The sequence below is a fragment of the Heterodontus francisci genome, chromosome 19, assembly GCF_036365525.1.
Source record: "Heterodontus francisci isolate sHetFra1 chromosome 19, sHetFra1.hap1, whole genome shotgun sequence".
In the NCBI taxonomy this organism is placed as follows: Eukaryota; Metazoa; Chordata; class Chondrichthyes; order Heterodontiformes; family Heterodontidae; genus Heterodontus; species Heterodontus francisci.
This window is the reverse complement of record NC_090389.1, coordinates 88,256,919-88,274,486: the sequence shown is the minus strand read 5'-3', so window position 1 is coordinate 88,274,486 and position 17,568 is coordinate 88,256,919. Positions and strand designations below refer to the sequence as shown.

General features: G+C 35.7%; 1 protein-coding gene across 1 annotated transcript in view; it reads right to left on the bottom strand.

Moving 5' to 3' along the window:
• The window catches only part of LOC137380352 (uncharacterized), a 142,305-nt gene that overhangs the window by 90,965 nt on the left and 33,772 nt on the right, over positions 1–17,568 (bottom strand). Inside the window, exon 6 of the mRNA XM_068052280.1 lies at positions 14,970–14,997. Within this exon, the coding sequence (XP_067908381.1) occupies positions 14,970–14,997 (28 nt within the window). The remainder of the gene's footprint in view (positions 1–14,969; positions 14,998–17,568) is intronic.

Here is a 17,568-nt window from a genome sequence, read left to right as displayed (position 1 = left end):
AAAAATAAAACGGGGTTAGATACAGAGTAAAGCAAAAAAAACGGGGTTAGATACAGAGTAAAGCAAAAAAAAACGGGGTTAGATACAGAGTAAAGCAAAAAAAAAAATAAAACGGGGTTAGATACAGAGTAAAGCAAAAAAAAATAAAACGGGGTTAGATACAGAGTAAAGCAAAAAAAAAACGGGGTTAGATACAAGCAAAGCAAAAAAAAAATAAAACGGGTTAGATACAGAGTAAAGCAAAAAAAAACAGGATTAGATGCAGAGTAAAGCAAAAAAAAAATAAAACGGGGTTAGATACAGAGTAAAGCAAAAAAAACGGGGTCAGATACAGAGTAAAGCAAAAAAAACAGGATTAGATACAGAGTGAAGCAAAAAAAACGGGGTTCGATACAGAGTAAAGCAAAAAAAATAAAAGCGGAGTGAGATACAGAGTAAAGCAAAAAAACAATAAAACGGGATTAGATACAGAGTAAAGCAAAAAATAAATAAAACGGGGTTAGATACAGAGTAAAGCAAAAAAAAATAAAACGGGGTTAGATACAGAGTAAAGCAAAAAAGAAAACGGGGTTAGATACAGAGTAAAGCAAAAAAAAACAGGGTTAGATACAGAGTAAAGCAAAAAAAAAACGGGGTTAGATACAGAGTAAAGCAAAAAAAAACAGGATTAGATACAGAGTAAAGCAAAAAAGACATAAAACGGGGTTTGACACAGAGTAAAGCAAAAAACAAAAAACGGGGTTAGATACAGAGTAAAGCAAAAAAAAAATAAGCTGAGGTTAGATAACAGAGTAAAGCAAAAAAAAAACAGGATTAGATACAGAGTAAAGCAAAAAAAAAATAAAACGGGGTTAGATACAGAGTAAAGCAAAAAAAAACGGGTTAGATACAGAGTAAAGCAAAATAAATCGGGGTTAGATACAGAGTAAAGCAAAAAAAAACGGGGTTAGATACAGAGTAAAGCAAAAAAGAAAACGGGGTTAGATACAGAGTGAAGCAAAAAAAACGGGGTTAGATACAGAGTAAAGCAAAAAAAACGGGGTTAGATACAGAGTGAAGCAAAAAAAACGGGGTTAGATACAGAGTGAAGCAAAAAAAACGGGGTTAGATACAGAGTAAAGCAAAAAAACAATAAAACGGGGTTAGATACAGAGTAAAGCAAAAAAAAACGGGGTTAGATAAAGAGTAAAGCAAAAAAAAAATAAAACGGGGTTAGATACAGAGTAAAGCCAAAAAAAAATAAAACGGGGTTAGATACAGAGTAAAGCAAAAAAAAAATAAAACGGGGTTAGATACAGAGTAAAGCAAAAAAAAATAAAACGGGGTTAGATACAGAGTAAAGCAAAAAAAAATAAAACGGGGTAAGATACAGAGTAAAGCAAAAAAAAACGGGGTTAGATACAGAGTAAAGCAAAAAAACAATAAAACGGGGTTAGATACAGAGTAAAGCAAAAAAAAAATAAAACAGGATTAGATACAGAGTAAAGCAAAAAGAAAAATAAAACAGGGTTAGATACAGAGTAAAGCAAAAAAAAAAATAAAACGGGGTTAGATACAGAGTAAAGCAAAAAAAAATAAAACGGGGTTAGATACAGAGTAAAGCAAAAAAAAAACGGGGTTAGATACAAGCAAAGCAAAAAATAAATAAAACGGGTTAGATACAGAGTAAAGCAAAAAAAAACAGGATTAGATACAGAGTAAAGCAAAAAAAAAATAAAACTGGGTTAGATACAGAGTAAAGCAAAAAAAACGGGGTTAGATACAGAGTAAAGCAAAAAAAAACGGGGTTAGATACAGAGTAAAGCAAAAAAAACGGGGTTAGATACAGAGTAAAGCAAACAAAAACGGGGTTAGATACAGAGTAAAGCAAATAAAAAACAGGATTAGATACAGAGTAAAGCAAAAAAAAAATAAAACGGGGTTATATACAGAGCAAAGCAAAAAAAAACAGGATTAGATACAGAGTAAAGCAAAAAAAAAATAAAACGGGGTTAGATACAGAGTAAAGCAAAAAAAACGGGGTTAGATACAGAGGAAAGCAAAAAAAAACGGGGTTAGATACAGAGTAAAGCAAAAAAAACGGGGTTAGATACAGAGTAAAGCAAAGAAAAACGGGGTTAGATACAGAGTAAAGCAAATAAAAAACAGGATTAGATACAGAGTAAAGCAAAAAACAAAAAACGGGGTTAGATACAGAGTAAAGCAAAAAAAAATAAAACGGGGTTAGATACAGAGTAAAGCAAAGAAAAACGGGGTTAGATACAGAGTAAAGCAAATAAAAAACAGGATTAGATACAAGCAAAGCAAAAAAAAAATAAAACGGGGTTATATACAGAGCAAAGCAAAAAAAAACAGGATTAGATACAGAGTAAAGCAAAAAAAAAATAAAACGGGGTTAGATACAGAGTAAAGCAAAGAAAAACGGGGTTAGATACAGAGTAAAGCAAATAAAAAACAGGATTAGATACAGAGTAAAGCAAAAAAAAAATAAAACGGGGTTATATACAGAGCAAAGCAAAAAAAAACAGGATTAGATACAGAGTAAAGCAAAAAAAAAATAAAACGGGGTTAGATACAGAGTAAAGCAAAAAAAACGGGGTTAGATACAGAGGAAAGCAAAAAAAAACGGGGTTAGATACAGAGTAAAGCAAAAAAAACGGGGTTAGATACAGAGTAAAGCAAAGAAAAACGGGGTTAGATACAGAGTAAAGCAAATAAAAAACAGGATTAGATACAGAGTAAAGCAAAAAACAAAAAACGGGGTTAGATACAGAGTAAAGCAAAAAAAAATAAAACGGGGTTAGATACAGAGTAAAGCAAAAAAAAAACGGGGTTAGATACAAGCAAAGCAAAAAAAAAATAAAACGGGTTAGATACAGAGTAAAGCAAAAAAAAACGGGGTTAGATACAGAGTAAAGCAAAAAAAACGGGGTTAGATACAGAGTAAAACAAAAAAAAACGGGGTTAGATACAGAGTAAAGCAAAAAAAAACGGGGTTAGATACAGAGTAAAGCAAAGAAAAATGGGGTTAGATACAGAGTAAAGCAAAAAAAAACAGGATTAGATACAGAGTAAAGCAAAAAAAAATAAAACGGGGCTAGATACAGAGTAAAGCAAAAAAAAATAAATCGGGGTTATATACAGAGTAAAGCAAAAAAAAACGGGTTAGATACAGAGTAAAGCAAAAAAAAAAACGGGGTTAGATACAGAGTAAAGCAATAAAACAAAACGGGGTTAGATACAGAGTAAAGCAAAAAAAAGGGGTTAGATACAGAGTAAAGCAAAAAAAAAAATGGGGTTCGATACAGAGTAAAGCAAAAAAAAAACGGGTTAGATACAGAGTAAAGCAAAAAAAAAAAGGGGTTAGATACAGAGTAAAGCAAAAAAAAAACGGGGTTAGATACAGAGTAAAGAAAAAAACAAAAAACGGGGTTAGATGCAGAGTAAAGGAAAAAAAACAGGGTTAGATACAGAGTAAAGCAAAAACGGGGTTAGATACAGAGTAAAGCAAAAAAGAAAACGGGGTTAGATACAGAGTAAAGCAAAAAAAAACAGGGTTAGATACAGAGTAAAGCAAAAAAAAAAAAACGGGGTTAGATACAGAGTAAAGCAAAACAAAAACGGGGTTAGATACAGAGTAAAGCAAAAAAAAACAGGATTAGATACAGAGTAAAGCAAAAAAAAATAAAACGGGGTTAGATACAGAGTAAAGCAAAAAAAACGGGGTTAGATACAGAGTAAAGCAAAAAAAAACGGGGTTAGATACAGAGTAAAGCAAAAAAAAAAATAAAACGGGGTTAGATACAGAGTAAAGCAAAAAAAAATAAAACGGGGTTAGATACAGAGTAAAGCAAAAAAAAAACGGGGTTAGATACAAGCAAAGCAAAAAAAAAATAAAACGGGTTAGATACAGAGTAAAGCAAAAAAAAACAGGATTAGATGCAGAGTAAAGCAAAAAAAAAATAAAACGGGGTTAGATACAGAGTAAAGCAAAAAAAACGGGGTCAGATACAGAGTAAAGCAAAAAAAACAGGATTAGATACAGAGTGAAGCAAAAAAAACGGGGTTCGATACAGAGTAAAGCAAAAAAAATAAAAACGGAGTGAGATACAGAGTAAAGCAAAAAAACAATAAAACGGGATTAGATACAGAGTAAAGCAAAAAATAAATAAAACGGGGTTAGATACAGAGTAAAGCAAAAAAAAATAAAACGGGGTTAGATACAGAGTAAAGCAAAAAAGAAAACGGGGTTAGATACAGAGTAAAGCAAAAAAAAACAGGGTTAGATACAGAGTAAAGCAAAAAAAAAACGGGGTTAGATACAGAGTAAAGCAAAAAAAAATAAATCGGGGTTAGATACAGAGTAAAGCAAAAAAGACATAAAACGGGGTTTGACACAGAGTAAAGCAAAAAACAAAAAACGGGGTTAGATACAGAGTAAAGCAAAAAAAAAATAAGCTGAGGTTAGATAACAGAGTAAAGCAAAAAAAAAACAGGATTAGATACAGAGTAAAGCAAAAAAAAAATAAAACGGGGTTAGATACAGAGTAAAGCAAAAAAAAACGGGTTAGATACAGAGTAAAGCAAAATAAATCGGGGTTAGATACAGAGTAAAGCAAAAAAAAACGGGGTTAGATACAGAGTAAAGCAAAAAAGAAAACGGGGTTAGATACAGAGTGAAGCAAAAAAAACGGGGTTAGATACAGAGTAAAGCAAAAAAAATAAAAACGGAGTTAGATACAGAGTAAAGCAAAAAAACAATAAAACGGGGTTAGATACAGAGTAAAGCAAAAAAAAACGGGGTTAGATAAAGAGTAAAGCAAAAAAAAAATAAAACGGGGTTAGATACAGAGTAAAGCCAAAAAAAAATAAAACGGGGTTAGATACAGAGTAAAGCAAAAAAAAAATAAAACGGGGTTAGATACAGAGTAAAGCAAAAAAAAATAAAACGGGGTTAGATACAGAGTAAAGCAAAAAAAAATAAAACGGGGTAAGATACAGAGTAAAGCAAAAAAAAACGGGGTTAGATACAGAGTAAAGCAAAAAAAAATAAAACGGGGTTAGATACAGAGTAAAGCAAAAAAAAAATAAAACAGGATTAGATACAGAGTCAAGCAAAAAGAAAAAGAAAACAGGGTTAGATACAGAGTAAAGCAAAAAAAAAAATAAAACGGGGTTAGATACAGAGTAAAGCAAAAAAAAATAAAACGGGGTTAGATACAGAGTAAAGCAAAAAAAAAAACGGGGTTAGATACAAGCAAAGCAAAAAATAAATAAAACGGGTTAGATACAGAGTAAAGCAAAAAAAAACAGGATTAGATACAGAGTAAAGCAAAAAAAAAATAAAACTGGGTTAGATACAGAGTAAAGCAAAAAAAACGGGGTTAGATACAGAGTAAAGCAAAAAAAAACGGGGTTAGATACAGAGTAAAGCAAAAAAAACGGGGTTAGATACAGAGTAAAGCAAAGAAAAACGGGGTTAGATACAGAGTAAAGCAAATAAAAAACAGGATTAGATACAGAGTAAAGCAAAAAAAAAATAAAACGGGGTTATATACAGAGCAAAGGAAAAAAAAACAGGATTAGATACAGAGTAAAGCAAAAAAAAAATAAAACGGGGTTAGATACAGAGTAAAGCAAAAAAAACGGGGTTAGATACAGAGGAAAGCAAAAAAAAACGGGGTTAGATACAGAGTAAAGCAAAAAAAACGGGGTTAGATACAGAGTAAAGCAAAGAAAAACGGGGTTAGATACAGAGTAAAGCAAATAAAAAACAGGATTAGATACAGAGTAAAGCAAAAAACAAAAAACGGGGTTAGATACAGAGTAAAGCAAAAAAAAATAAAACGGGGTTAGATACAGAGTAAAGCAAAAAAAAAACGGGGTTAGATACAAGCAAAGCAAAAAAAAAATAAAACGGGTTAGATACAGAGTAAAGCAAAAAAAAACGGGGTTAGATACAGAGTAAAGCAAAAAAAACGGGGTTAGATACAGAGTAAAACAAAAAAAAACGGGGTTAGATACAGAGTAAAGCAAAAAAAAAAACGGGTTAGATGCAGAAAAAAGCAAAAAAAAAAAACGGGGTTAGATACAGAGTAAAGCAAAAAAGACATAAAACGGGGTTAGACACAGAGTAAAGCAAAAAACAAAAAACGGGGTTAGATGCAGAGTAAAGCAAAAAAAAAAACGGGGTTAGATACACAGTAAAGCAAAAAAAAAACAGGATTATATACAGAGTAAACCAAAAAAAAAATAAAACGGGTTAGATACAGAGTAAAGCAAAAAAAAAAAAACGGGTTAGATACAGAGTAAAGCAAAAAACAAAAAACGGGGTTAGATACAGAGTAAAGCAAAAAAAAAAACGGGTTAGATGCAGAAAAAAGCAAAAAAAAAAAACGGGGTTAGATACAGAGTAAAGCAAAAAAAAAACAGGATTATATACAGAGTAAACCAAAAAAAAAATAAAACGGGGTTAGATACAGAGTAAAGCAAAAAAAAGGGGTTAGATACAGAGTAAAGCAAAAAAAAAAACGGGGTTAGATACAGAGTAAAGCAAAAAATAAATAAAATGGGTTAGATACAGAGTAAAGCAAAAAAAAACGGGGTTAGATACAGAGTAAAGCAAAAAAAACAGGATTAGATACAGAGTAAAGCAAAAAAAAAATAAAACGGGGTTAGATACAGAGTAAAGCAAAAAAAAGGGGTTAGATACAGAGTAAAGCAAAAAAAAAAACGGGGTTCGATATAGAGTAAAGCAAAAAAAAAACTGGTTAGATACAGAGTAAAGCCAAAAAAAAAGGGGTGAGATACAGAGTAAATCAAAAAAAACGGGGTTAGATACAGAGTAAAGCAAAAAAAAAAGGGGTTAGATACAGAGGAAAGCAAAAAACAAAAAACGGGGTTAGATACAGAGTAAAGCAAAAAACAAAAAACGGGGTTAGATACAGAGTAAAGCAAAAAAAACGGGGTTAGATACAGAGTAAAGCAAAAAAAAAAACGGGTTAGATGCAGAAAAAAGCAAAAAAAAAAAACGGGGTTAGATACAGAGTAAAGCAAAAAATGAATTTGGCCTAACCATCAGCCTCAAGAAAACGAACATCATGGGGCAGGATGTCAGAAATGCTCCATCCATCAATATTGGCGACCACGCTCTGGAAGTGGTTCAAGAGTTCACCTACCTAGGCTCAACTATCACCAGTAACCTGTCTCTAGATGCAGAAATCAACAAGCGCATGGGTAAGGCTTCCACTGCTATGTCCAGACTGGCCAAGAGAGTGTGGGAAAATGGCGCACTGACACGGAACACAAAAGTCCGAGTGTATCAGGCCTGTGTCCTCAGTACCTTGCTCTATGGCAGCGAGGCCTGGACAACGTATGCCAGCCAAGAGCGACGTCTCAATTCATTCCATCTTCGCTGCCTTCGGAGAATACTTGGCATCAGGTGGCAGGACTATATCTCCAACACAGAAGTCCTTGAAGCGGCCAACACCCCCAGCTTATACACACTACTGAGTCAGCGGCGCTTGAGATGGCTTGGCCATGTGAGCCGCATGGAAGATGGCAGGATCCCCAAAGACACATTGTACAGCGAGCTCGCCACTGGTATCAGACCCACCGGCCGTCCATGTCTCCGTTATAAAGACGTCTGCAAACGCGACATGCAATCGTGTGACATTGATCACAAGTCGTGGGAGTCAGTTGCCAGCATTCGCCAGAGCTGGCGGGCAGCCATAAAGACAGGGCTAAATTGTGGCGAGTCGAAGAGACTTAGTAGTTGGCAGGAAAAAAGACAGAGGCGCAAGGGGAGAGCCAACTGTGCAACAGCCCCAACAAACAAATTTCTCTGCAGCACCTGTGGAAGAGCCTGTCACTCCAGAATTGGCCTTTATAGCCACTCCAGGCGCTGCTTCACAAACCACTGACCACCTCCAGGCGCGTATCCATTGTCTCTCGAGATAAGGAGGCCCAAAAGAAAAAAGCAAAAAAGACATAAAACGGGGTTAGACACAGAGTAAAGCAAAAAACAAAAAACGGGGTTAGATGCAGAGTAAAGCAAAAAAAAAAACGGGGTTAGATACACAGTAAAGCAAAAAAAAAACAGGATTATATACAGAGTAAACCAAAAAAAAAATAAAACGGGTTAGATACAGAGTAAAGCAAAAAAAAAAACGGGTTAGATACAGAGTAAAGCAAAAAACAAAAAACGGGGTTAGATACAGAGTAAAGCAAAAAAAAAAACGGGTTAGATGCAGAAAAAAGCAAAAAAAAAAAACGGGGTTAGATACAGAGTAAAGCAAAAAAAAAACAGGATTATATACAGAGTAAACCAAAAAAAAAATAAAACGGGTTAGATACAGAGTAAAGCAAAAAAAAACGGGGTTAGATACCGAGTAAAGCAAAAATAAATTAAAACGGGGTTAGATACAGAGTAAAGCAAAAAAAAAACGGGGTTAGATACAAGCAAAGCAAAAAAAAAATAAAACGGGTTAGATACAGAGTAAAGCAAAAAAAAAACGGGGTTAGATGCAAGCAAAGCAACAAAAAAAATAAAACAGGTTAGATACAGAGTAAAGCAAAAAAAAATAAAACGGGGTTAGATACAGAGTAAAGCAAAAAAAAACGGGGTTAGATACAGAGTAAAGCAAAAAAAAAACAGGATTATATACAGAGTAAACCAAAAAAAAAATAAAACGGGGTTAGATACTGAGTAAAGCAAAAAAAAAATAAGACGAGGTTAGATACAGAGTAAAGCAAAAAAAAAACAGGATTAGATACAGAGTAAAGCAAAAAAAAAATAAAACTGTGTTAGATACAGAGTAAAGCAAAAAAAAAGGGGTTAGATACAAGCAAAGCAAAAAAAAAATAAAACGGGTTAGATACAGAGTAAAGCAAAAAAAAAAACGGGGTTAGATAGAAGCAAAGCAACAAAAAAAATAAAACGGGGTTAGATACAGAGTAAAGCAAAATAAAACGGGGTTAGACACAGAGTAAAGCAAAAAAAAAAACGGGGTTAGATACAGAGTAAAGCAAAAAAAAAAAAAAATGGGTTAGATACAGAGTAAAGCAAAAAAAACGGGGTTAGATACAGAGTAAAGCAAAAAAAACAGGATTAGATACAGAGTTAAGCAAAAAAAAAATAAAACAGGGTTAGATACAGAGGAAACCAAAAAAAAAAACGGGGTTAGATACAGAGTAAAGCAAAGAAAAACGGGGTTAGATACAGAGTAAAGCAAAAAAAAAACAGGATTAGATACAGAGTAAAGCAAAAAAAAAATAAAACGGGGTTAGATACAGAGTAAAGCAAAAAAAAACGGGGTTAGATACAGAGTAAAGCAAAAAAAACCAGGATTAGATACAGAGTAAAGCAAAAAAAAAATAAAACGGGGTTAGATACAGAGTAAAGCAAAAAAAAAAGGGGTTAGATATAGAGTAAAGCAAAAAAAACGGGGTTAGATACAGAGTAAAGCAAAAAAAAACGGGGTTAGATACAGAGTAAATCAAAGAAAAATGGGGTTAGATACAGAGTGAAGCAAAAAAAAACAGGATTAGATACAGAGTAAAGCAAAAAAAAATAAAACGGGGTTAGATACAGAGTAAAGCAAAAAAAAAATAAAACGGGGTTAGATACAGAGTAAAGCAAAAAAAATAAATAAAACGGGGTTAGATACAAAGTAAAGCAAAATAAAACGGGGTTAGATACAGAGTAAAGCAAATAAAAAACAGGATTAGATACAGAGTAAAGCAAAAAAAAAAAACGGGGTTAGATACAGAGTAAAGCAAAAAAAAAGGGGTTGGATACAGAGTAAAGCAAAAAAAAAACGGGTTAGATACAGAGTAAAGCAAAAAAAAAAGGGGTTAGATACAGAGTAAAGCAAAAAAAAAGGGGTTGGATACAGAGTAAAACAAAAAAAAAAACGGGTTAGATACAGAGTAAAGCAAAAAAAAAAGGGGTTAGATACAGAGTAAAGCAAAAAAAAAAACAGGATTAGATACAGAGTAAAGATAAAAACAAAAAACAGGGTTAGATACAGAGTAAAGTAAAAAAAAAGGGGTTAGATACAGAGTAAAGCAAAAAACAAAAAACGGGGTTAGATACAGAGTAAAGCAAAAAAAAAACGGGGTTAGATACAGAGTAAAGCAAAAAACAAAAAACGGGGTTAGATACAGAGTAAAGCAAAAAAAACGGGGTTAGATACAGAGAAAAGCAAAAAAAAAATAAAACGGGGTTAGATACAGAGTAAAGCAAAAAAAACGGGGTTAGATACAGAGTAAAGTAAAAAAAAAAAACGGGGTTAGATACAGAGTAAAGCAAAAAACAAAAAACGGGGTTAGATACAGAGTAAAGCAAAAAAAACGGGGTTAGATACAGAGAAAAGCAAAAAAAAAATAAAACGGGGTTAGATACAGAGTAAAGCAAAAAAAACGGGGTTAGATACAGAGAAAAGAAAAAAAAAATAAAACGGGGTTAGATACAGAGAAAAGCAAAAAAAAAATAAAACGGGGTTAGATACAAACAAAGCAAAAAAAAAATAAAACGGGTTAGATACAGAGTACTGCAAAAAAAAAAACGGGGTTAGATACAAGCAAAGCAACAAAAAAAATAAAACGGGTTAGATACAGAGTAAAACAAAAAAAAACGGGGTTAGATACAGAGTAAAGCAAATAAAAAACAGGATTAGATACAGAGTAAAGCAAAAAAAAAAACGGGGTTAGATACAGAGTAAAGCAAAAAAAAAGGGGTTGGATACAGAGTAAAGCAAAAAAAAAAACGGGTTAGATACAGAGTAAAGCAAAAAAAAAAGGGGTTAGATACAGAGTAAAGCAAAAAAAAAAACGGGGTTAGATACAGAGTAAAGATAAAAACAAAAAACGGGGTTAGATACAGAGTAAAGCAAAAAAAAGGGGTTAGATACAGAGTAAAGCAAAAAACAAAAAACGGGGTTAGATACAGAGTAAAGCAAAAAAAAAAAACGGGGTTAGATACAGAGTAAAGTAAAAAAAAAACGGGGTTAGATACAGAGTAAAGCAAAAAACAAAAAACGGGCTTAGATACAGAGTAAAGCAAAAAAAACGGGGTTAGATACAGAGAAAAGCAAAAAAAAAATAAAACGGGGTTAGATACAGAGTAAAGCAAAAAAAACGGGGTTAGATACAGAGAAAAGCAAAAAAAAAATAAAACAGGGTTAGATACAGAGAAAAGCAAAAAAAAAATAAAACGGGGTTAGATACAAGCAAAGCAAAAAAAAAATAAAACGGGTTAGATACAGAGTACTGCAAAAAAAAACGGGGTTAGATACAAGCAAAGCAACAAAAAAAATAAAACGGGTTAGATACAGAGTAAAACAAAAAAAAACGGGTTAGATACAGAGTAAAGCAAAAAAAAAATAAAACGGGGTTAGATACAGAGTAAAGCAAAAAAAAACGGGGTTAGATACAGAGTAAAGCAAAAAAAAACAGGATTAGATACAGAGTAAAGCAAAAAAAAAGGGGTTAGATACAGAGTAAAGCAAAAAAAAACGGGGTTAGATACAGAGTAAAGCAAAAAAAAACGGGGTTAGATACAGAGTAAAGCAAAAAAAACGGGGTTAGATCCAGAGTAAAGCAAAAAAAACGGGGTTAGATACAGAGTTAAGCAAAGAAAAATGGGGTTAGATACAGAGTAAAGCAAAAAAAACCAGGATTAGATACAGAGTAAAGCAAAAAAAAATAAAACGGGGTTAGATACCGAGTAAAGCAAAATAAAACGGGGTTAGATACAGAGTAAAGCAAAAAAAAATAAAACGGGGTTAGATACAGAGTAAAGCAAAAAATAAATAAAACGGGGTTAGATACAGAGTAAAGCAAAAAAAAACAGGATTAAATACAGAGTAAAGCAAAAAAAAAATAAAACGGGGTTAGATACAGAGTAAAGCAAAAAAAAAAATAAAACGGGGTTAGATACAAAGTAAAGCAAAATAAAACGGGGTTAGATACAGAGTAAAGCAAATAAAAAACAGGATTAGATACAGAGTAAAGCAAAAAAAAAAAAACGGGGTTAGATACAGAGTAAAGCAAAAAAAAAAGGGGTTGGATACAGAGTAAAGCAAAAAAAAAAACGGGGTTCGATACAGAGTAAAGCAAAAAAAAATAAAACGGGGTGAGATACAGAGTAAAGCAAAATAAAACGGGGTTAGATACAGAGTTAAGCAAAAAAAAAATGGGGTTAGATACAGAGTAAAGCAAAAAAAAAATAAAATGGGTTAGATACAGAGTAAAGCAAAAAAAAATGGGGTTAGATACAGAGTAAAGCAAAAAAAACAGGATTAGATACAGAGTAAAGCAAAAAAAAATAAAACGGGGTTAGATACAGAGGAAAGCAAAAAAAAACGGGGTTAGATACAGAGTAAAGCAAAAAAAAACGGGGTTAGATACAGAGTAAAGCAAAAAAAAACGGGGTTAGATACAGAGTAAAGCAAAGAAAAACGGGGTTAGATACAGAGTAAAGCAAAAAAAAAACAGGATTAGATACAGAGTAAAGCAAAAAAAAAATAAAACGGGGTTAGATACAGAGTAAAGCAAAAAAAAACGGGGTTAGATACAGAGTAAAGCAAAAAAAAACAGGATTAGATACAGAGTAAAGCAAAAAAAAAATAAAACGGGGTTAGATACAGAGTAAAGCAAAAAAAAACGGGGTTAGATACAGAGTAAAGCAAAAAAAACGGGGTTAGATACAGAGTAAAGCAAAGAAAAATGGGGTTAGATACAGAGTGAAGCAAAAAAAAACAGGATTAGATACAGAGTAAAGCAAAAAAAAATAAAACGGGGTTAGATACAGAGTAAAGCAAAATAAAAATAAAACGGGGTTAGATACAGAGTAAAGCAAAAAAAAAATAAAACGGGGTTAGATACAGAGTAAAGCAAAATAAAACGGGGTTAGATACAGAGTAAAGCAAAAAAAAAAACGGGGTTAGATACAGAGTAAAGCAAAAAATAAATAAAATGGGTTAGATACAGAGTAAAGCAAAAAAAAACGGGGTTAGATACAGAGTAAAGCAAAAAAAACAGGATTAGATACAGAGTAAAGCAAAAAAAAAATAAAACGGGGTTAGATACAGAGTAAAGCAAAAAAAAGGGGTTAGATACAGAGTAAAGCAAAAAAAAAAAGGGGTTCGATATAGAGTAAAGCAAAAAAAAAAGGGGTTAGATACAGAGGAAAGCAAAAAACAAAAAACGGGGTTAGATACAGAGTAAAGCAAAAAACAAAAAACGGGGTTAGATACAGAGTAAAGCAAAAAAAACGGGGTTAGATACAGAGTAAAGCAAAAAAAAAAACGGGTTAGATGCAGAAAAAAGCAAAAAAAAAAAACGGGGTTAGATACAGAGTAAAGCAAAAAAGACATAAAACGGGGTTAGACACAGAGTAAAGCAAAAAACAAAAAACGGGGTTAGATGCAGAGTAAAGCAAAAAAAAAAACGGGGTTAGATACACAGTAAAGCAAAAAAAAAACAGGATTATATACAGAGTAAACCAAAAAAAAAATAAAACGGGTTAGATACAGAGTAAAGCAAAAAAAAAAAACGGGTTAGATACAGAGTAAAGCAAAAAACAAAAAACGGGGTTAGATACAGAGTAAAGCAAAAAAAAAAACGGGTTAGATGCAGAAAAAAGCAAAAAAAAAAAACGGGGTTAGATACAGAGTAAAGCAAAAAAAAAACAGGATTATATACAGAGTAAACCAAAAAAAAAATAAAACGGGGTTAGATACTGAGTAAAGCAAAAAACAAAAAACGGGGTTAGATGCAGAGTAAAGCTCCCTCTACACTGTCCCATCAAACACTCCCAGGACAGGTACAGCACGGGATTAGATCGGGGACCTGGGGTGGAGGGTGTTGTCCAGGGCAGTCCCGTGCAATAGACCTTTAAGTAGGTTCACAGACTCCCAGGCCGCCGATACTTTCTGCGGCCTGGACGAGTCTGTGTTCCATGTATATATGGAGTGTGCGAGGTTGCAGCCCCTCTTTGAGTATCTGAAGGGGCTGCTCCTCAATTTCTGGCTGCACTTCAGTCCCACGCTCCTGATCTTTGGGCACCCGGTGCGGAAGGACTTGGGCCGGGAGGAGGATCTCCTCGTCGGTCTGCTCATGGGCCTGGCCAAGGTGGCAATTCACAGGTCCAGGCTGCGGGCCGTCAGGGGTCTGTCCTCCCCGATTGCCTGCCCCTCTTCCGCGGTTACATTCGCGCCCGGGTGTCCCTGGAGAAGGAACATGCGGTGTCCACTGGTACGCTTGAGGCCTTCCGTGACCAGTGGGCACCGCAGGGACTGGAGTGCATTGTCGACGCCGAGAATGGCATTTTAATTTGAGTTTTGTTTATTTCTGTTTTTAATAAAGTTATTTTTAAAAATATAAGTATGTTTATAAAGGGGGCCTGAGGAATAAAGGCCCCCTCGACATAAAATATATAAAAGGGGCCTGGGGTATAAAGGCACCTTATAAAAAGAAAAAGAAAAATAAACGGGGGTTAGATAAAAAAAAAATGGGGTTAGATACAGAGTAAAGCTCCCTCTACACTGTTCCCATCAAACACTCCCAGGACAGGTACAGTACGGGGTTAGATACAGAGTAAAGCTCCCTCTACACTGTCCCCATCAAACACTCCCAGGACAGGTACAGCACGGGGGTTAGATACAGAGTAAAGCTCCCTCTACACTGTCCTATCAACAGGTCTGAGCCCAATGCACAATTGTACGCTTTGTGATATATTCTGTTTGCTATTTTACATGGTCTCCTTGAATGAAATCTGCCAACATTGCGCTGAAATGAAAACTGTTTTGAGCTGAGTCCGCATGTTGCCTGACACTTCACCTCGACCTTCACCCCTTCACCCGACCTGGACATGTACCTGTGACCCCCAGGATGAAAGCCCACTGCTCCACCCTGTTTCCCGTGTCTAACTGGATGATGGCGGTGTTACTAAATGCTGTGCTCACCTGAGTCTGTCGATGGTTTCCTGGCTTTCTGCAGAGTGAAGGAAGTACATTCAGTCAGTGTACTGCACTGAAGAGAACACCACTACCTACACGTTGCCTTTGTATAGCACCTTTCACGTTGAGAAAATGTCCAGTGACACTTCAGAGGAACATCTTCAAAGAAGATTTGACACTGAGCCACGTAAAGAGATATTAGGGCAGGTGATCAAAAGCTTGCTGAAAGGTTTAAAGGTGTGCTTTAAAAATAGGGGTGATTAATGGAGAGAATTCCAGAGCTTGGGGCCCAGGCAGCCGAAGGCACGGCCGCCAATGGTGGAGCGATCAAAATTGGGGATGCGCAAGAGGCCGGAATTAGAGGAGCGCAGAGATCTCAGAAGGTTTTCGGGCTGAAGGAGGTTTCAGAAATAGGGAGGGGCGAGTCTATGGAGAGATTTGAAAACAAGGATGAGAACTTTAAAAATCGAGGTGTTGCCAGACCAGGAGCCAATGTAGGTTCGCGAGTACAGGGGTGATGAGTGAATGGGATTTGGTGCGAGTTAGGACACGGGTAGTAGAGTTTTGGATGAGCTCAAATTTATAGAGGGTGGAAGATGGAAAGCCGGGTAGGAGTGTGCTGGAATAGTTGAGTCTGGAGATAACAAGGGCGTTTCAGCAGCAGATGAGCTCACACAGGAGCAGAGTTGGATGATGTTATGCAGTGGGCGGCACAGTGGCGCAGTGGTTAGCACCGCAGCCTCACAGCTCCAGCGACCTGGGTTCGATTCTGGGTACTGCCTGTGCGGAGTTTGCAAGTTCTCCCTGTGTCTGCGTGGGTTTTCGCCAGGTGCTCCGGTTTCCTCCCACAGCCAAAGACTTGCAGGTTGATCGGTAAATTGGCCATTGTAAATTGCTCCTAGTGTAGGTAGGTGGTAGGGGAATTGAGGGGATGTGGTAGGAATATGGGATTAATGTAGGATTAGTATAAATGGGTGGTTGATGGTTGGCACAGACTCAGTGGGCCGAAGGGCCTGTTTCAGTGCTGTATCTCTAAATTTAAAAAAATAAAGTTGCCAGGGAGAGGGATGGAGTTGGTGGCTGGGGAACAGAGTTTGTGGCAGGGACAGCGGCTTTGGTCTTCCCAATATTTAAATTCGAGGGAATTTCTGCTCATCTGGATGTGGGATAAACTGTCTAATAATTTAGCAACAGTGGAGGAGTCGAGAGAGGTGGTGGTGAGGTAGAGCTGGGTGCTGTCAGCGTACATGTGGAAACTGGTGTGCTTTTGGATGATGTTGCCAAGGGGCAACATGTAGATGAGAAAAAAGGAGGGGAGGCGAGGATAGATCCTTGAGGGACACCAGAGGTAACAATGCAGGAGCAGGAAGAGAAGCCATTGCAAGTGATTCTCTGGCTACGATTAGATAGATAAGAATGGAACCGGGTAAGAGTAGTCCCACCCAGCTGGACCACAGTTGTTATGAAAGTGCTTCCATTTTTAAATATTTTTTTTGCGGATTCATGTTGGAAGGTTGTGTAGATGGTCACTGGAAGGATTTGGGGAACTTTGTTTAAAAACAAACTCTTACTGGATATCACATACCTTAAGCTAAATAAACAGCTATAGCCTTGGTGACTAGCGGAGTTGTTTACAGAGAAGTGACATGTCAAGATTTATGGTGGTCAAGAGTTGGTTTCATTTTGGATATTGTTTTGAGTCAGTTCGGGGTCAACCTGCTAAGAGAGAAGACACCAGTTCAGCCTTTCTCCAACTCTCTGTGAAACCTTGAGAATCAGTGTGTGATAGCTGAAACTCCTGATGCCACGTTTCTCCTGGAAAGCTTGCCGGACTAATCCTCGACATCGCCTGAAGAGAACTGCTCCAAAAAGATTCCAGTGACAGCCATGTATTTGGGACACCAGAAATGGGACTGCTGATATCATTCCATATCTTATCCCTTTCCTTTGAGAATTAACAAGTATTTGGCCAAAGTATTTTTTTGTCTTTTTTTGGTAAAGAGATCTCTGCAGAGAAAACTTGTTTACTTTTTCTTTAACCGGTTTGTGTGTAAGTGTATGTGTGTGTTGGGTTAATTTAAAAGGGAACTTTCATATTTCAATCTGTGTGTTAATGCTTTGCATCTTTACTGAATAATTCTTGTTTTATAATAAATTGATAATTTTGATGTTTATTAAAGAAACCTGGTTGGTGAGTTTTATTCTGAAATAAAAATAGAGTCTATAATTGGTCATATTGGTAACTGGGTAAAACATTTAAATATGTGTTGTGACCCATAGAGAAAGAGTGTATTCCTCCCACCTTGGTTGTAACACAGCGGAGAGGTGTTGGACGAGGATGGTGTGGTGAATGATGTCAAAGGCTGCAGACAGGAGGGAAGGTTTACCTTTGTCAGTCATACAGGATGTCATTTGTGACTTTGAGAAAAGCCATTATCGTACTTTGGCAAAAACCTGATTGGAGAGATTCCAACAAGGAGTTCCAGGAAAGATGGGCATAGATTTGGGAGGTATTAATATTTTCAAGGACTTTGGAGAGGAAGGGGAGGTTTGAGATGGGGCAGTTGTTTGTAAGGACAGAGGGATCAAGGGTTTTTTTTTTCGG